The 21,546-nt window shown below is 41.0% G+C and overlaps 1 protein-coding gene across 5 annotated transcripts in view; it reads left to right on the forward strand.

The window, feature by feature from the left end:
• CRPPA (CDP-L-ribitol pyrophosphorylase A) overlaps positions 1-21,546 on the forward strand; it is a 201,668-nt gene that overhangs the window by 94,347 nt on the left and 85,775 nt on the right. For all 5 annotated transcript variants that reach the window (XM_073333802.1, XM_073333800.1, XM_073333801.1 and 2 more), the window contains exon 5: positions 10,047-10,092. In XM_073333802.1, the coding sequence (XP_073189903.1) occupies positions 10,047-10,092 (46 nt within the window). The remainder of the gene's footprint in view (positions 1-10,046; positions 10,093-21,546) is intronic.

The following is a 21,546-nucleotide window of genomic DNA, read 5'->3' on the forward strand; positions in this document are numbered from 1 at the left end:
CTGCCATGCTTCTTCATATTGAAAAGTACCTTATTCCTTGAGTCAACACCCCTGTTTTCAGTGGGATTACTTGTAAAGTAAGGTACTACTCACTGTAAGAGTGACAGAATATGGCCCTGAATGTTCATTCAATCCGTTTTATAACATTTCCAGATATCACTAATGCCTCTAGCAGGGGAGTTGAAGTCTTCAGGCTCAAATCTGCATTGTGCTCATCATCTTGCAGAATTGTCCTCAGCTATATATTAAGCTCTACATTAGCTTGTTACACACAGTGAATGTATAAAGTATTATGGTTACTGGCTTTTCTGTGAAGCTTTTTGGTGCTTTGATGAGTTATGCTACACGTGCCAAGAACTGATATGTCTCCAGAGAGATCAACATCAGTCTTCTTATTTCCAACAGAGGAAAAGAACTCCACTCTAATGAAGAAGAACTGACACAGTAATGATGCTTCAAAAGTTTCTTGAAATTTCAGAGAATCTGGAATAGAATATCTTCAACCTATTGTCTCTTATTTGATGGTAAACAGTTTTTAAAGTAATTAAAAATGCTGAGGCAGTCTCTCTCTCTCTCTCTCTCTCTCTCTCTCTCTCTCTCTCTCTCTCTCAACTGCATATATTTTTTGTGGAGGTTTCTACGTCCTTAGTAAGCCACAATCCATCAACTGATAGTCCTTCAGAACACCTTTCTTTTGCCCATAATCTTCATAGATTCATAGATTCATAGATATTTAGGTCAGAAGGGACCATTATGATCATCTAGTCTGACCTCCTGCACAATGCAGGCCACAGAATTTCACCCACCACTCCTAAAAAAGACCTCACACCTATATCTGTGCTATTGAAGTCCTCAAATTGTAGTTTGAAGACCTCAAGGAGCAGAGAATCCTCCAGCAAGTGACCCGTGCCCCATGCTACAGAGGAAGGCGAAAAACCTCCAGGGCCTTCCAATCTGCCCTGGAGGAAAATTCCTTCCCGACCCCAAATATGGCGATCAGCTAAACCCTGAGCATATGGGCAAGATTCATCAGCCAGATACTACAGAAAATTCTTTCCCGGGTAACTTGGATCTTACCCCATCTAAAAACCCATCACAGGCCATTAGGCCTATTTACCATGAATATTTAATTACCAAAACCATGTTATCCCATCATACCATCTCCTCCATAAACTTATCGAGTTTAATCTTAAAGCAAGATAGATCTTTTGCCCCCACTACTTCCCTCGGAAGGCTATTCCAAAACTTCACTCCTCTGATGGTTAGAAACCTTCGTCTAATTTCTAATCTAAATTTCCTAGTGGCCAGTTTATATCCATTTGTTCTTGTGTCCACATTGGTACTGAGTTTAAATAATTCCTCTCCCTCTCTGGTATTTATCCCTCTGATATATTTATAGAGAGCAATCATATCTCCCCTCAACCTTCTTTTAGTTAGGCTAAACAAGCCAAGCTCCCTGAGTCTCCTTTCATAAGACAAGTTTTCCATTCCTCGGATCATCCTAGTAGCCCTTCTCTGTACCTGTTCCAGTTTGAATTCATCCTTCTTAAACATGGGAGACCAGAACTGCACACAGTATTCCAGGTGAGGTCTCACCAGTGCCTTATATAACGGTACTAAAACCTCCTTATCCCTACTGGAAATACCTCTCCTGATGCATCCCAAGACGACATTAGCTTTTTTCACAGCCATATCACATTGGCAGCTCATAGTCATCCTATGATCAACCAATACTCCAAGGTCCTTTTCCTCCTCCGTTACTTCTAGTTGATGCGTCCCTAGCTTATAACTAAAATTCTTGTTATTAATCCCTAAATGCATGACCTTACACTTCTCACTATTAAATTTCATCCTATTCCTATTACTCCAGTTTACAAGGTCATCCAGATCCTCCTGTAGGGTATCCCTGTCCTTCTCTAAATTAGCAATACCTCCCAGCTTTGTATCATCTGCAAACTTTATTAGCACACTCCCACTTTTTGTGCCCAGGTCAGTAATAAAAAGATTAAATAAGATTGGTCCCAAAACTGATCCTTGAGGAACTCCACTGGTAACCTCCCTCCAACTTGACAGTTCACCTTTCAGTAGGACCCGTTGTAGTCTCCCCTTTAACCAATTCCCTATCCACCTTTCAATTTTCCTATTGATGCCCATCTTATCCAATTTAACTAATAATTCCCCATGTGGCACAGTATCAAACGCCTTACTAAAATCTAAGTAAATTAGATCCACTGCGTTTCCTTTATCTAAAAAATCTGTTACTCTCTCAAAGAAGGAGATCAGGTTGGTTTGGCACGATCTACCTTTTGTAAAACCATGTTGTATTTTGTCCCATTTACCATTGACTTCAATGTCCTTAACTACCTTCTCCTTCAAAATTTTTTCCAAGACCTTGCATACTACAGATGTCAAACTAACAGGCCTGTAATTACTTGGATCACTTTTTTCCCCTTTCTTAAAAATAGGAACTATGTTAGCAATTCTCCAATCATACGGTACAACCCCTGAGTTTACAGATTCATTAAAAATTCTTGCTAATGGGCTTGCAATTTCTTGTGCCAATTCTTTTAATATTCTTGGATGAAGATTATCTGGGCCCCCCGATTTAGTCCCATTAAGCTGTTTGAGTTTCGCTTCTACCTCAGACATGGTGATGTCTACCTCCATATCCTCATTCCCATTTATCATGCTACCATTATCCCTAAGATCCTCTTTAGTCTTATTAAAGACTGAGGCAAAGTATTTGTTTAGATATTGGGCCATGCCTAGATTATCCTTGACCTCCACTCCATCCTCAGTTTTTAGCGGTCCCACTTCTTCTTTCTTTGTTTTCTTCCTATTTATATGACTATAGAACCTTTTACTATTGGTTTTAATTCCCTTTGCAAGGTCCAACTCTACTTGACTTTTAGCCTGTCTCACTTTATCCCTACATATTCTGACCTCAATAAGGTAGCTTTCCTTACTAATCCCTCCCTTCTTCCACTCCCTATATGCTTTCTGCTTTTTCTTAATTACCTCTCTAAGATGCTTGCTCATCCAGCTTGGTCTACAACTCCTGCCTATGAATTTTTTCCCCTTTCTTGGGATGCAGGCTTCCGATAGCTTCTGCAGCTTTAATTTAAAATAATCCCAGGCCTCCTCTACCTTTAAACCCATAAATTCTTCAGTATCTACCTTTGGATTCTGTCTGACAGAAATTGTCCTTTTTCCATTCACTGAATTCTTTCCAAGGTATTTGTAGTAGTGTGGGCCAATCTCAAGGTACTCACCCAAAGGCTGCTACACTAAACAGATGCTACTAACACAGAGAGGTCCATTAGTAAGCCATCTCTTCCATCCCACCTCTTGATCAGGGTGACTGAATCTAAAAGCCCTGTCTTAGGAAGATTCCTTATCTGATGTTGCCTCAAAGCAGTTCTGCCATCTTGCCACCACCCTTTAATTATTTGGAATACTATCTGCAGCCTATTAAGTATGGCTTAATCTGATGCAATCACAGAAAAGGTGATTTTTATATGCATATTACTGTTCCTTTTAATTACTTCAGGTCGTTTCACCTAACTGTTCTCTACATCATGATTGCTTATGTTTAATAACTACTCTTGGCAGCGCTTTTAAGTGTGAGCACTGCCTTTTTGCTATCTTTGTTCTATGAATGCGTTATGTATTAATTTTATTTTCAAGTTTGTAACATACTCATTTTTGGAGTGAGAATCATTCATAAAGCTTTGGTCTTAACTATCTTGAGCAATTTAGTATCATCTGCAAACTTTGCCACCTCGCTGTTTACCCCTTTCTCCAGATCATTTATGAATAAGATTGGTCCTAGGACTGACCCTTGGGGAACACCACTAGTTACCCCTCTCCATTCTGAAAATTTACCATTTATTCCTAACCTCCGTTCCCTGTCTTTTAACCAGTTCTCAATCCATGAAAGTATCTTCCCTCTTGTCCCATGACAACTTAATTTACATTAGAGCCTTTGGTAAGGGACCTTGTCAAAGGCTTTCTGGAAATCCTACACTATGTCCACTGGATCCCCCTTGTCCACATGTTTGTTGACCCCTTCAACGAACTCTAATAGATTAGAATCATAGAATATCAGGGTTGGAAGGGACCCCAGAAGGTCATCTAGTCCAACCCCCTGCTCGAAGCAGGACCAATTCCCAGTTAAATCATCCCAGCCAGGGCTTTGTCAAGCCTGACGTTAAAAACCTCTAAGGAAGGAGATTCTACCACCTCCCTAGGTAACGCATTCCAGTGTTTCACCACCCTCTTAGTGAAAAAGTTTTTCCTAATATCCAATCTAAACCTCCCCCACTGCAACTTGAGACCATTACTCCTCGTTCTGTCATCTGCTACCATTGAGAACAGTCTAGAGCCATCCTCTTTGGAACCCCCTTTCAGGTAGTTGAAAGCAGCTATCAAATCCCCCCTCATTCTTCTCTTCTGCAGGCTAAACAATCCCAGCTCCCTCAGCCTCTCCTCATAACTCATGTGTTCCAGTCCCCTAATAATTTTTGTTGCCCTTCGCTGGACTCTCTCCAATTTATCCACATCCTTCTTGAAGTGTGGGGCCCAAAACTGGACACAGTACTCCAGATGAGGCCTCACCAATGTCGAATAGAGGGGAACGATCACGTCCCTCAATCTGCTCGCTATGCCCCTACTTATACATCCCAAAATGCCATTGGCCTTCTTGGCAACAAGGGCACACTGCTGACTCATATCCAGCTTCTCGTCCACTGTCCCCCCTAGGTCCTTTTCCGCAGAACTGCTGCCTAGCCATTCGGTTCCTAGTCTGTAGCTGTGCATTGGGTTCTTCCGTCCTAAGTGCAGGACCCTGCACTTATCCTTATTGAACCTCATCAGATTTCTTTTGGCCCAATCCTCCAATTTGTCTAGGTCCTTCTGTATCCTATCCCTCCCCTCCAGCGTATCTACCACTCCTCCCAGTTTAGTATCATCCGCAAATTTGCTGAGAGTGCAATCCACACCATCCTCCAGATCATTTATGAAGATATTGAACAAAACCGGCCCCAGGACCGACCCTTGGGGCACTCCACTTGATACCGGCTGCCAACTAGACATGGACCCATTGATCACTACCCGTTGAGCCCGACAATCTAGCCAGCTTTCTACCCACCTTATAGTGCATTCATCCAGCCCATACTTCCTTAACTTGTTGACAAGAATACTGTGGGAGACCGTGTCAAAAGCTTTGCTAAAGTCAAGAAACAATACATCCACTGCTTTCCCTTCATCCACAGAACCAGTAATCTCATCATAAAAGGCGATTAGATTAGTCAGGCATGACCTTCCCTTGGTGAATCCATGCTGGCTGTTCCTGATCACTTTCCTCTCATGCAAGTGCTTCAGGATTGATTCTTTGAGGACCTGCTCCATGATTTTTCCAGGGACTGAGGTGAGGCTGACTGGCCTGTAGTTCCCAGGATCCTCCTTCTTCCCTTTTTTAAAGATTGGCACTACATTAGCCTTTTTCCAGTCATCCGGGACTTCCCCGGTTCGCCACGAGTTTTCAAAGATAATTGGCAATGGCTCTGCAATCACAGCCGCCAATTCCTTCAGCACTCTCGGATGCAACTCGTCCGGCCCCATGGACTTGTGCACGTCCAGCTTTTCTAAATAGTCCCTAACCACCTCTATCTCCACAGAGGGCTGGCCATCTCTTCCCCATTTTGTGATGCCCAGCGCAGCAGTCTGGGAGCTGACCTTGTTAGTGAAAACAGAGGCAAAAAAAGCATTGAGTACATTAGCTTTTTCCACATCCTCTGTCACTAGGTTGCCTCCCTCATTCAGTAAGGGGCCCACACATTCCTTGGCTTTCTTCTTGTTGCCAACATACCTGAAGAAACCCTTCTTGTTACTCTTGACATCTCTGGTTAGCTGCAGCTCCAGGTGCGATTTGGCCCTCCTGATAACATTCCTACATGCCCGAGCAATATTTTTATGCTCTTCCCTGGTCATAAGTCCAACCTTCCACTTCTTGTAAGCTTCTTTTTTATGTTTAAGATCCGCTAGGATTTCACCATTAAGCCAAGCTGGTCGCCTGCCATATTTACTATTCTTTCGACTCATCGGGATGGTTTGTCCCTGTAACCTCAACAGGGATTCCTTGAAATACAGCCAGATCTCCTGGACTCCTTTCCCCTTCAAGTTAGTCCCACAGGGGATCCTGGCCATCCGTTCCCTGAGGGAGTCGAAGTCTGCTTTCCTGAAGTCCAGGGTCCGTATCCTGCTGCTTACCTTTCTTCCCTGCGTCAGGATCCTGAACTCAACCAACTCATGGTCGCTGCCTCCCAGATTCCCATCCACTTTTGCTTCCCCCACTAATTCTACCCGGTTTGTGAGCAGCAGGTCAAGAAAAGCGCCCCCCCCAGTTGGCTCCTCTAGCACTTGCGCCAGGAAATTGTCCCCTACGCTTTCCAAAAACTTCCTATGATTAGTAAGACATGATTTCCCTTTACAGAAACCATATTGACTTTTGCCCAACAATTTATGTTCTTCTATGTGTCTGACAATTTTATTCTTTACTATGGTTTCAACTAATTTGCCTGGCACGGACATTAGACTTACTCGTCTGTAATTGCCAGGATCACCTCGAGAGCCCTGTAACAGGATCCATGACCCACCCCTCTTCCTGGGACCCGCTTGCTGCCCCAATAAGGCTCAGATAGGCTTCAGGGTTGTGCAGCACCTGTGTCTTTATTTACATAAGGTTCTCCCACCACCAGCGTCTATCTGTATACAAGCCCTGCAGGATTAGTCACATCCTTTACAGGCAGAGTCAGCCTTCAGCTAGGAGGCCTCCAGTTCCCTCCCTCCCTCCCTCCCTCCCTCACTGACTGACTGACTGACTTCTCTCTGGCTTTCCCCCGGGGCATCTGGCTCCCTCCCAGCCTTTATAGCCCTTGGCTTGTCAGGCCAGCAGGTGTTGCCAATCCTCAGGCCAGCATCAGGCCTTTTCCATCAGCCCCAATCTGTTTCCCCTGATTGGAGCTGACTGGACAGAGGCTTATTAGGTGCTTTTGCACCAGCACCCTGCTACAAGTCCTTTTTAAATATTGGCGTTACATTAGCTATCTTCCAGTCATTCCAGGTCATGTTTTCTAAACCTTTTATCATCTTTGTTTCTGTCCTCTGGACTCTCTCCAATTTGTCTACATCTTTCCTAAAGTGTGGGGCCCATAATTGGACACAGTACTGCAGCTGAGGTCTCACCAGTGCCTAGTAGAGCAGGACAATAACCTCCCATAACTTACATACGACACTACTTGTTAATATATACCCCAGAATTATATTTTTTTTTCACAGCTGCATCATATTGTTGTCTCATATTCAGCTTGTGATCCACTATAACTCCCTGGTCCTTTTCAGCAGTACTACAACCTAGTCTAGATTATGAAAATCCCAGTATGAAATCACAGTGAAATATCTGGAGCAGGGGTAGGCAACCGCCCTACGCTACCAGCACTCCCAGCTACCTTCGAGACACCACTGACTTCCTGAGGAAACTTCAATCCATCGGTGATCTTCCTGATAACACCATCCTGGCCACTATGGATGTAGAAGCCCTCTACACCAACATTCCACACAAAGATGGACTACAAGCCGTCAAGAACACTATCCCCGATAATGTCACGGCTAACCTGGTGGCTGAACTTTGTGACTTTGTCCTTACCCATAACTACTTCACGTTTGGGGACAATGTATACCTTCAGATCAGCGGCACTGCTATGGGTACCCGCATGGCCCCACAGTATGCCAACATTTTTATGGCTGATTTAGAACAACGCTTCCTCAGCTCTCGTCCCCTAAATCCCCTACTCTACTTGCGCTATATTGATGACATCTTCATCATCTGGACCCATGGAAAAGAAGCCCTTGAGGAATTCCACCATGATTTCAACAATTTCCATCCCACCACCAACCTCAGCCTGGTCCAGTCCACACAAGAGATCCACTTCCTGGACACTACAGTGCTAATAAACAATGGTCACATAAACACCACCCTATACCGGAAACCTACTGACCGCTATTCCTACCTGCATGCCTCCAGCTTTCACCCTGACCACACCACACGATCCATCGTCTACAGCCAAGCTCTGCGATACAACCGCATTTGCTCCAACCCCTCAGACAGAGACAAACACCTACAAGATCTCTGTCAAGCTTTCTTACAACTACAGTACCCACCTGCAGAAGTAAAGAAACAGATTGATAGAGCCAGAAGAGTTCCCAGAAGTTACCTACTACAGGACAGGCCTAACAAAGAAAATAACAGAACGCCACTAGCCGTCACCTTCAGCCCCCAACTAAAACCCCTCCAACGCATTATTAAGGATCTACAACCTATCCTAAAGGATGACCCAACACTCTCACAAATCTTGGGAGACAGGCCAGTCCTTGCCTACAGACAGCCCCGCAACCTGAAGCAAATACTCACCAACAACCACATACCACACAACAGAACCACTAACCCAGGAACTTATCCTTGCAACAAAGCCCGTTGCCAATTGTGCCCACATATCTATTCAGGGGACACCATCACAGGGCCTAATAACATCAGCCACACTATCAGAGGCTCGTTCACCTGCACATCCACCAATGTGATATATGCCATCATGTGCCAGCAATGCCCCTCTGCCATGTACATTGGTCAAACTGGACAGTCTCTACGTAAAAGAATAAATGGACACAAATCAGATGTCAAGAATTATAACATTCATAAACCAGTCGGAGAACACTTCAATCTCTCTGGTCACGCAATCACAGACATGAAGGTCGCTATCTTAAAACAAAAAAACTTCAAATCCAGACTCCAGCGAGAAACTGCTGAATTGGAATTCATTTGCAAATTGGATACTATTAATTTAGGCTTAAATAGAGACTGGGAGTGGCTAAGTCATTATGCAAGGTAGCCTGTTTCCTCTTGTTTTTTCCTACCCCTCCCCCACCCCAGATGTTCTGGTTTAACTTGGATTTAAACTTGAAGAGTGGTCAGTTTGGATGAGCTATTACCAGCAGGAGAGTGAGTTTGTGTCTGTATGGGGGTGGGGGGGATGTGAGAAAACCAGGATTTGTGCAGGAAATAGCCCAACTTGATTGTCATGCACATTGTGTAAAGAGTTGTCACTTTGGATGGGCTATCACCAGCAGGAGAGTGAATTTGTGTGGGGGGGGTGGAGGGTGAGAAAACCTGGATTTGTGCTGGAAATGGCCCACCTGATGATCACTTTAGATAAGCTATTACCAGCAGGACAGTGGGGTGGGAGGAGGTATTGGTTCATATTCTCTGTGTATATATAAAGTCTGCTGCAGTTTCCACGATATGCATCTGATGAAGTGAGCTGTAGCTCACGAAAGCTTATGCTCTAATAAATTGGTTCGTCTCTAAGGTGCCACAAGTCCTGCTTTTCTTTTTGCGAATACAGACTAACACGGCTGTTACTCTGAAACCTGATTTTCAGTGGCACTCATACTGCCCGGCTCCTGGCCACTGGTCCAGGGGGGCTCTGCACTTTAATTTAATTTTAAATGAATCTTCTTAACATTTTTAAAACCTTATTTACTTTACATACAACAATAGTTTAGTTATATATTATAGACTTATAGAAAGAGACCTTTTAAAAATGTTAAAATGTATTACTGGTACGCGAAACCTTAAATTAGAGTGAATAAATGAAGACTTGGCACATCACTTCTGAAAGGTTACTGACCCCTGATCTAGAGGATAACAAGCTTGTTAAGGCTCCCTAAAGAGTTACAAAACGTGATAGTTTTAAATTATCTTGAAACAGATCTAAATATTTAACGAAAAAGTGTGATTCTATAACATGTCTTGTGATTTTTGTAACTTATGTTCTCACATTTGCCAGTAGTATTTACTATAATTAAGAAATTGACTATATCATTTGTTTGTGGTATTTTCAAACGTAAAGAATTGCCTCCAGGGCACTATTTTATTGGTTTTACATTCCTTCCTGCTCTGTTAAATCTAATGAGGTTTATCTGTCCTTTAGGTGACCTACAAGTGGGATCTGTATGCTGCTGAATCAGTTATTAAGGGTATGTGTTTGTCTTTGTGACCATCAGTTGTATAATTCTCAAATCAAACCCAGAATTTAGTCTGAGACTGTTTTAAATTTATCACCAGAAGAAACAATAACCATACAACTGCTTTGGTTAGTTCTTTTAAAAATACCAACTTTATGTTATTTATTATTTATATAATTGTAATGTTTGTATATATTTTACTCATATGTGTAAAGATTAAAGAATATTTAGACTATAAAGAAAATGTGGAATATTTGTGATTTAGAGGTGAAAATGTTGTAAAAAGATAAGGCTATTTATTATACTAACAAGACAGTTAATTTATAACCGTTCTCTATTGAGTACACACAAAGGTCAGTTTAAAATTTATGCAATTTTGGCACATATTTTTGTATATTTAGTGCTTTATACTGTGCAGACTTATTCCAAAACATTATTCGTAGTACAAATTGCCCTGGTTGACTCTTCTACGATTACTGTATTTTTCCCCCTCTTTCTTGCCACTAATATTTAAAGAGAAACTGACAGGTAACATTTAGTGAAACTCAGATTTTGTAAAAACAAGAATTTGAAAAATCTAAGTCCATTAGGAATGGTTCCACAAATTTTGTTTAAAAGTGTGTTTTTGAAAAACAAATAACAATGTTTGGTTTATGGGTAAAATACTGCTGCACTGTATTAGTGCATGAGAACTCTAACGTGAAATTAACTGGAATTTGTGACCTGGTAAAATCAGGAAGAAGATCAGATAATATAACTTGATAACAATACTCCTTTTAATTCCTGAATTTGGCTAGGTATTATGTTTATGCTTATACCATAAATTCAGAGATAGAAAGTAATAAAAATGAGGTTTCTATGCTAATAAAAATGCAAAAATTAACCAGATGATATAATACTGAAAAGTAATTAGATTTTTTTTTTTCAGTTTGAATAATATAGGTCCAAATCCCACAAGCCCTTGTGCATGTGCTTAACTTTAAGTACATGAGTATGCTCACAGACTTTAGCAGGAGTTCTCATATGCTTGCAGTTAAGAACATATGTGTTTGGGGGATCAAAGTTAAACTGGGGCAATAAACTGGTAACAGAACAGTAGTTAAGGATTATATACTCAGTGATCACATCTTCAGCTGGCATAAGGTGGCAGAGTTTCATTGATGTGAATGGAGCTATGCCAATTTATGCCAGCTGAGAAGCTAGCCACAGACAGGTCCAAGCCCTCCATGAGAGGAATTCACATTAAAATCAATAGAGTGTGTATAGTACGGGGCTCATGATTTTTACCTTAACATGTTTTGTTTTGATACTGAATTTATAAATGTCCACTTAACAAAGCACCATTTTATTTTGTCACTCAAACTTGTTGAGCCCATCCAAGGCTGATCTGCGTGCTCAAACTGACATAAATAATTTAAGTGCTTAGACATGCCAAGAGTAACTTAGCTGGACTAGATTTACATAAACAATACAATCAGTCCAAAACCGTACTTAATTTAATAGGCTGACCATATCTTGGCTAAAGGATCAATATTTAGTTTTAAAAACCCACCCATACCCAAGTCTCTATATATGTTTTTCTCATTTTCCACTCCTCCTGCACCATTTCACCCTTAACTATCCCATCTATCACAAACGTAAATGGCAATTTATCCAGTAACTATTACCTTAAATTATTTCTTCATTTTTACTGCCTTTAACATAATTTTAAAGTGACCTATGCTTTATTTTTTGCATTGCACATGTAGGGCTCTCATGTTGTACTGCATCAATGGGGTTACTTTTGTGACTAAGAGCTACTAGTTTGAGTGAGGGTTTTCAAGATCTACCAACGTTTTGTATGTTTCAAAGTTTTTTTAATACAGTTAAAAGTATAACCCTATTGAATTATAAAAGATAGCATTAATTTTCTTTCAGCGACTTTTGTGATGTTTTGTGATTTATGGGTAAAGAATATTTAATAATTTTGTGCTAAATCATGGCTTTACCATAAGCCCAGAGTAAGAGGCAGCACACTGTTGAGCAACCCGGAAGGAGACTATGATTTTCTGTGGTTTCTCCATTTTCTGTGGCTCTTCTGGGAGGGAGCAAACAGCACCTGATCCAGATCCAGTGCAACGCACACCACCTGACACACTGGTGCAGCTTTGCTGTCATGCACATCAGGGACGGGAGCCTCTTATGGTGTAGTGGCTCTTCAGAGCCTGTTTCCCCTTTCCTGCTGCTACTCAAGCTACAGGTAGTTGGTGCCTCCTTAGTCCTTTAGGCCCCTGTTCAAAACAGGCCAACATTTACGTACACACTAAAAGTTCTGTAGTGCACGTTGTCTGTCACAGATGACATCCTTGACCTTTAAGCAATACTAATGCTTTTCTTTTAACTCAGGCAGTAAGGAAATCCATTTAAGTTACAGCATTTAATCCATTTAAGTTAAATTATGTGCGTTCTGATGAGAATAATTTGGAGAAGTCTTCACTTTCTGACTACAGATGGTATCTTTTTGCTTTGAGTTATAATCTTGGATAAACAAATCTTTAAAGAGTTTATTCTTTATGAGCCAAAATGTCAAATTTATAGTTATGGCTATGCACAGCTTGGCTAAGGAATAGTTTTCTTTTTACTACCTTTTTCCAGTGATGATCTCATGGACTTTCTGAACAATGACTTATTTTGCTATTTTATTTATTACAGGATACTCTTGCATTTCTATCATTTTTCTTTGATTAATTGCCTAATTGTAATTTAATATAATTAAATAAAAGAAAAATTGTTGTAAAGATAAGTACTTGGCTGTAGAATAGTGTGTGAAAGAAGTCACAATTCATCATCTGACAGTAATTAGGTGACTTATTCCTTAGTCATCCACATTACAAATGTAATTCTACCTATGCAAGAAAAGCTAACAAGTCCCAAATGCTTCAGAAGAGCAGAACTAGGTTTTCAGCTGCTGGCTAAATGAGACCTGATGAAAGACAAATTCAAGCCCACTAAACTGAACTCTGATGTAGGTAAGGACAACACAAATATAACTTTCATTTTCAGTGCAGTGCAATATATAAACAGCTTCATGAGTCACTATCTTCTGAAACTGTTTTCTTAAAACATACTTATTTATTTTCTCACTTCCTTAAGTCACAAAACCCCAGCACCATTCATTTTATAAACAGTAACAATGCTTTTCTTTAGTTCAGCAGGTATGAACTTGCAGAGTATGCAGACAAGGTGGCACATGTCTATTTTTTAATAGCCTATCAGTAAGGAAACCTCGTCTTGTAGTCAGGCTGACTCATTTGGAAATGAGATCTGGATAATACAAAATATCCTAAAAAATCTCTATTAGGATTACTGCCCCTAGGGTAAGTATCTTTGAACTCGAGTTCAAACATGTAAACTTTAAGTAGCTTATCAACAAGAATTTTGTAATTTAGAGCCTGAACTTTTTTAATGAGCAGAGCCCTGCTTCTGTAACTACTTTAACATGCGTGCTTATCAATGTGCACATGCAGACTGGGCATTCTGCATGCATAGTTGGCTGGATAGACACCTGCTTATCCATGTGTGGGGACAAATCCCAATTTTGGAGGCAAGTACAAATGTAGTGACAGACTTTCAGCCTCAGTTTATGGAAATCAGGAATTCCATATTATATGGAGAGCACATGTGAAAGGTTCTGAAAAACACTTCTGTGAGTTCCATGTTTATCAAAGGGCATATGTAGATAATGCAGGATTTTCAGTCAGGGCTAGGAAGGCAGTCCAGACCCTAACCAATGGCATGTTTCCACTATGTGGCAATGGGTGCCCATAATAATCAGTGCTGAATGGAAGTAAACTCTTCCTTCTCTGCCACCACAAATATTGCTCCCTCCCTTCTTTATATGCTAATGATAGTATGCACAGTGTTGAGTTTGATAGTTGTTTTTGTGTTTGTGTTTGTTCAGTGGGCAATCATAGGTTTAGTAAGGTTTGTTGTGTTCTATGGAGCTTTGAAGAAAGTTTATACCCACAGACTGGACACCTAATGGCGGTCAATCCCCACCCCCTCACCTCCCATGTCTGCACAGATAGAAATCCTTCTTCCATGAGAAAGTGATAGCTTGGAAGTTCTGCAGGATAAACCATATCAAGTTTCCAGAGTAGTTTATCGACTCTTGTATGCTTTTCTGTGGTAAGGGACAGTAGAACCATAAGAAATTAGCTTGACATGTTGCAGCCACAGCATGGACATTCTGTTGAATTCACTGAAGAATTGAGGTAGAACACAGGTCAACTAAACTAAACAGGTGCTTATAAAGGACAAGCATTTCAGTGATGGCTTGAGGGGGCCATGTCATGCAAATATTTTACAAAAGGAAGTGTGTGTGTGTGTGTGTGTGTGTAATTAAAAAAATGTTATGCTTAAAAGCTGACGACTGCTGTTTGCAATTAATTTTCTAGGACCTTGATAAGGTATTAATCTCCGTTCAGGTAATGAAGCCAAAAAAAAAAAACCTTATAGATTTTTTTGTTTGTTTGTAGATTTGCAAGAATCTGACTAGTTTTTTTACCAACTTTACCTTTATGCTTGACTTAGGCATTGCTCAAATGATAGCATGCCGTGGGTTGTGTGTGTATACATAATAATATATATATACACGCACACATTTAATTTAAAAGATTGGGTATAATTCTAGAGAGGAGGCGATGAGAGATGTCACTGAATAATCTGATCTGAAGCATTCTATGGATTACAGTACCTCAGCACAAAATGGTCCGGTTAAGAACGAAGTCTCAGTTTTAACCTAGATTTTTTTGCTTTTGTAGATTTCTTGACTTTGTAGATTATTTAATTTTTCCCTCCTTTTTAATTTTTCAGACTTCAGATACCTCAGTCTGCAGGCTATAATTTCCATAATTTTTTCACACTTTCCTAAACACTTCACAAGATGTTCTTTCAAGTTTCTGAAAGCATCATTTTTTAGTGAAAACAGATTTCATATATTTTCACAGCAAGTTTTAAAAATAAATCTGTATCAATTCTATTTGCCCTGAAGTTAATTGAACACTGAATGATCTTAAATGCCTAATATGCTGCATTACATACTGTTCCAGCATGAACTATGAATTCTCGTAATGTTGATATGTCTATGGCAGTGAAACTAGGAAGTTTGCAGCTCAGATTTCTCAGTATTTGGGTAATACAAACAAAAGTCGCTGTTAATTCCTCTTTGCAGGGAAGGGGAAATTCTCATTCTTGATATGTTTAAACACTCCTGTATAAATACAGGTGTATTAATGTGAATTCTTATTTTACTTACAGTTACTGTTAGAAGAATGTGAGAGTGGAACTACCCTTTATTTTGAGTGAATCATACATTTGTATACAATTTTTTTACTATTTTATTCAGTTCCATCCCTAATACATTGTAGACAGGTGAATCATAGTGCTGCAAATTTGTTTTCTTTGCATTTATAATGATACCTTTGTACTGTACTTTGTAGCTTTCACAGTTTAGGGAAACTGCACCTGTATTGTTTCCCTATGGTCCACCAAGGGCATGCACTTTTAGGCTTTTGTCTCCCAGACATTACCTCTCTTGGGCGGAGACCCGTGTCTCTCTCCCTCCTGACTGGAGTTTTTCCTACCCACATTGTGATATCCCCAGCAAGCCAGACTGCCTAAAAGGCCATCATCTGCATTTAGCTTTCTCTCCAGAGGCTATGTCCAGTATATTGCCTGCAGTTATAAGTTACCACACAGCTACTTATAAGCAAGCACATTTATTCTTAAGGTGAAAATATTATAGAGAAAACATATGAAAAACAATAGGTGTCAGTCTTTCAAAATGCATAAGTCATTTTTTCCTGTGGTTACAAGTTCATAACTGTCTCAGAATCAGAACAACCAGGAATAGTTCAGTCTTTCCTTTATACAGCTTGGGCCTTTGAGCTGGGCCTCTTGTAATAGGCGATCAGCAGACACAGCCCCACTCCTCAGGATGTAGCTTCAAAAGACTGAGTTTTTGCATAACCAGAGGTGAGGAATTTGCATTCACCTCTCCCTAAATATTGCTCAGGAAAACCCAGTAGTTTTTGTTTCAAAAGTCCATTGTTGCCTGGCACATTGTTCAATATAGTCCTTTGAAACGCCAGGTGTCACATATGTCATATATTCCCCATCAAGAGATTACATACAGTCCAGGCCCACATTAATGACTGCACTGCATTTAAGGAGGGATGAGCAGTTTCGATTAAGGACAGCAACACCAACTGGATCCAGTGGGACATACCTCATCACACACTGTGGTTGGAGTGGATGACGCCAAGGAGTTCACACAGACAGTGGCTTGTTCATACCACAGCAAGCTCGGGAGGGGCCTGAGTCACATAATAATATTTGCTGGGGATTTAATGATGGTGGTTGTTTTGGCAGCACCTGTAAATTCAGGCACGTTTGTAAGGCATGTTTTGGGACCCATTCAGCCTGTTCTTGCCAGAGCGGTAAGGGATGATCACAAGGAGGAAACAGGACTGGGAGTGGCTCAAGGGCCAACTGCAGGTCTGGCTTGGTTGGAGCAGGGTCTGGGACACAGAACGCAAGCTGGGGAGGGGGACAAACTGGGGGCAGTGCAATGCACACTGGCACCGACGCTAGTTAGGCTGGAGGTATTAAGGGTTCTCCTATGGGATTACCCTAACAAGGCAGATGAGGCATATTTGTGGGAGGGGTTTACTGTGGGATTTCGGATCCCCTTTGTGAGGAGTAGGACTCATGTGATGTCAAAAAAATTAAAGTCAGTAACTGGGATGGAACATATTGTTGAACAGAAGATTACACAGGAATTAAAGGAGGGCAGGGTGGCTGGGCCATTTGACCAATTACCTATAGAAAACTTGAGGATTTCCCCCCTGAGTTTGGTCTTTTTTGAGGGACAATTTTATTGTGACAAGGCTATGCCCATGGGCTGTGCGGTATCCTGTTCAGCATTTGAAAAATGTAGTACAATGTTGCACTGGACAGTGGTGCGGGCAGTGGGACCATGCCAAGCAGTGCATTATTTGGATGATTTTTTGTTTGCAGGACGAACTGGGTCAAATGACTGTGTTCACCTATTGGACACATTTCAGGTCCTGGCTAAACAGTTGGGGGGTACCCCTAGTGGAAGAAAAAACAGACTACATTGACCTACGTGGGGATCAAGCTGGACACCAGGGAGGGCATATCGTGGCTCCCTCAGGATAAGCTTCAGGAGCTATTGGGATTGCTCAGGAGAGCAGTAGGAGCCAAAAATCTCACACTGTGAGACCTGCAATCTGTTCTGGGGAACCTGAACTTTGCCTTCAGGGTTGTTGCCCCGGGGAGTGCATTTTGTGCCTGGATGGCAGTGGCAAGAGTGGGTGTAGCCAGGCCACACCATTACATACGAGTCACTAGAGAGATGAAGGAGGATTTGAAGGTGTGGGAACAGTTTTTTTTAAGTCACTTCAATGGAGTATCATTGTGGAGGGAGGAATGGCTATTACAAGGGGTTTTAAAAATCCATTCGGATGCTGCAGGGGGTACAGGTTTTGGGGTGTTTTATCAAGGCAGGTGGTGTGCCCAGAAACAGCCTGCCATTTGTACACAAAACGGAGTGGTGCATGATATGACTTCCTTGGAATTTTTTCCCATTTTAATTGCAGTGCTTATTTGGGGACCGGAGCTGGCTAAGAAGGGTGTGCTTCTGGTGTGACAACATGGCAGTGGTACAGGTTATCAATCGCAAATTTCCATATTGCACAGGGTTATGAAGTCGGTGAGGGCATTTGTTCTACAATGTTTACACCTCAGCATCTGTTTTTCTCCCAAGCATGTGCCAGGCATGGATAATGGCATAGCAGACGCCTTGTCTTGTTTCCAGTTTGACAGATTTTGTGAGCTTGCACCAGGAGCTAGCAACGAATCTGAGCTCTATCGAACCTTGGCATATGATGTAGTCGGTGGCATGGAGATTCTTGGCTCCGGGCACACAGCTGAGCTGTGCAAGACATTGTTTTTTAATGAGTTCTTTCAATTTAAGGATCCAGAGTGCTGGTCACCTATACTTCCCACCGCAGAAGGCAGTTGTTGTGGTACCTGGTTGAGGACAACTCAGCGGCTGGTGCCCCTTGACGATGCTGGCATGGTGCAAGGGACAATGGGTTCTTGCGGGAGAATGGGGATTCACCTATTGGGGTTGCTATACAAGAGGCCATTGGGAGATGTCGGGGAACCTGACTGGGTGGGGGGGAGGCTGCCAAGCAAATTGCTGGCACCTCCTTCTGGCAGATGTCCAGTGCAGGTTCTCCATAGGGAAGGCATCCAGTGACCAGATAAATGGCCTGGTAAAGGACTTAAAAGGAGGTGCTAGATAAAGGAACAGAATGGGGGAGGGAAGTTGGGGACTCCTATGATTGGTACAGCAGGGAGCCGACCCCTCCCCCCATTCTCATAGTCACCTTAACCCTCCTATGAGGGGGGTGGATGGTAAGTTCCAAGCCATAGGTTGGCTGGGGGGACCGGGATGGAAGATGAAGCGGGGCTGGTGGAAGCCCCAGATAATGATTTGAATAAATGTGGATTTGCCTGCACTGTACACTTTATCTGCTGGGTTGTCCTGTACATCTATATAATAAAGTTATGGCCTGATTAAATTCTATATCATGTGTCTGCTGTCCTTCTTTTGTTATATCCAGACAATAATAGACCATTCATTTAATACAGTGGACCCCAAAGATACTTAAAAATTTAATTCAATTAGGTCTCCCAAGGATATTGCAGGAAATTGCTGTATCTTTCTCAATAGCAGTGATAAGAAATCTTTAATTTGAAGTGAGAAAGCCTTACTAAACAGAAATGATACTAAGGCAAAATTGAGGAAGACATGACGCTTAACTTTAGTACATGTTACTGTGAGTGGAAAAGAAAAGAATGTCCCAGCGAAGTGTTAAGTCTGGTGCAGAAGACAGTCCAATGCAGGTAACAAGTTGGATTAATTGGCAAGTGCCTAAGAAAACACCCTGTGTCCGAAACTGTCAGGGCAGTTGCTTGTATGAAGCTTGACAAAATTGGGATGTGGCAAGACTAGGCAATGATATAACTGGGACATGGCAAGATTCAGAAAATGGGTTGCGGTGACCTCTGGGCTGCCTTAGGATTCAAACAAAGGAGTCTTCTTATGTTGGAGAGAAGGGTTAAACATACCAGAGCAAGTCCCCAGTAAAGTGTTTGTTTTTTTTAAATTTTAGTCTAACAAACTCCCTGACTTTACTGATTTAAGGACCTTAGGATTTGGCCCATTATATTCTGACAGCATGGAGAGCTTTAGCTGTGGTTATGGAATGGACAGAGACTTTCTGATAGGAGTACAGGTTAAAAAGGAAGCAGCACTTGGAGGTTTAATCCCACCACAGCTACATTTTGCTCCATGTTCAGGGACAAAGCGGAGGAAGTTAAGGGAGAGAGGCTGGGTTGTGTTCCAGAGAGATAAGGAAGAGTGTCATCTGAGCACAGGGAAGGGGAGGCCAAAGCAGTAGAAAGGTGGAGGGAGGCAATATAACAGTGATCAGGAAAAGGGAAGAAAAGCAGCCCAACTGGCAGTTGAAGGGGAAGATAGGGCATGGTGAGAGGGGAGAGGAGAGGCAGTCAGGAGGCATCGTTAGTGGTACAATAAGTTTATATGCAGATTTTCTTAATGTGAAGAGATGCATATCATCAAACCAATTGACTTTGTGTATCATCAAGTTTTCCAACCATCCAGTACCTCTTTTTTAGCTGTTTCTATAAATTCTAATTGTCCAAACTTCTTTTCTTTATTTTTCTTCTTGAAGCCATCTTTTAAAAATGATTTCAATATCCCATAGGTGTTTGAATTATCATTAATTTTATTACTCTCCTCACTTATGGACTTTCTCTGTAATATTACTCCCTCACCTGCTATTTTTAATAAAATGACTTGTTATTCCTTCTAACTGTTTTTGATAGTATTAAGATGTTTTGCTCCTCTCTATTAAGGTTAACCTAGAAATCTTAATTGCCATTTTGTATTCTTCTCCCTTTACCCCTTAAAGTCCAGGGGATAGGAGATTTTTGAGGGGTGGGGAGTTGACTTTTTAAACTGAGATCTTTGAGCAGCCCCTTGTGAAGTTACATTGGACGCTACTTGTTTGCAGACTCCTCTTTCAGAGAAATTGTGTGTTGTGTCTTGTTCTGCTGCCTTTTAGGATTCCACAGTCATATTCCACATGCTGATTTTCATAATTGCTCTAATCTGACTTTACTAAAATACTTAGTTCCTCAACACTTCATTTTTTGAAATCTTCTACCCTTGAATTGCTCCATTATGTACACATATCTTGTACTGCTTCATTTTTTGTACTATGCTAAATTGATGTGATTTGTGGTTTCTGGTTTCAAGCTTCTCTACTATTCTCAACCAGTTCCTCTCTGCTGGTAAGAAGTAAATTCAGGATGCTTCTCCTGAACATGCAGGTCCCACTTTTTACATCATAACATTCTTCCTTTTTATGTAGAAGACAGCTTTGATGCATGTTTGGCTTCACTTTCTGCCCAACAAATCTATAGGAATATAAATTCTCCCGTAAGGATGGTATCCCATGGTTTCCAATTGCCTGAGAATTGGGCCATACATTTTTCATTCTCGCTTTCATCTGGTGTTTGTAGTCTGTAAGAAGATGCTTCTTGTTTCTCATTTATTTTTCTTTCTTTATAGCCTAATCCAAAAAACTTCACCACCATTCTCTTCACCGTCAAATTGTGCTTTGGTGGCATTGTAAATAATGTAATGTATAGCAGCATCCTTCCACCTCTTCTTTAGAGCTTATAGGCGATTAATTCAGTTTTAATGTTAATAAAAAAATTGCTTGAAAATGATCACAAATCTCATTCATTTTCCAAGAACACTAACTCCAGCAATAAGCAGTTTTTAAATTTTTTTTTGTTCTGTATTTGTTACCCTTTATATGGAGGTGCTTGATCATATGCCATAGAGAAGGAGGGAAGGTTTTCTTAGACAATGTTAAAGACATCTGAATACATATATCATTTGGTGTTTAAATATTTAAAACCTTTCCACATGAGGCTAGTATATATTTCTGAATCCAATGTTGTTTTGATGAGCATTCAGGTCATATTTGTATAATTTCTTTTAAATCCCTCAATGCTAATTTAATTTTTTAGGTTTGTTTATTTTTGTCCTTGAAGTGTGGTACAGATCTGTTTTCAGTATAATTATACTGCACATTTATTATTTTTTAGATGCTTGTAGAATGGGCACCCAGAAGACAATACAAACCGTTACATGTCAGTATGCATGTTAATTGGGCATCAAAAGGATAAAAACTGCATTAAATAAGAGTTGGATTAAAAAATGTTGTTAAAAAATAACAACAACAGAAACAACCCATCAGGAAAAATCTTGTTGAATCTTAAAATTAGAGACAGAGTTCC

This window comes from Lepidochelys kempii, chromosome 2, assembly GCF_965140285.1.
Source record: "Lepidochelys kempii isolate rLepKem1 chromosome 2, rLepKem1.hap1, whole genome shotgun sequence".
NCBI classification, from domain to species: Eukaryota; Metazoa; Chordata; order Testudines; family Cheloniidae; genus Lepidochelys; species Lepidochelys kempii.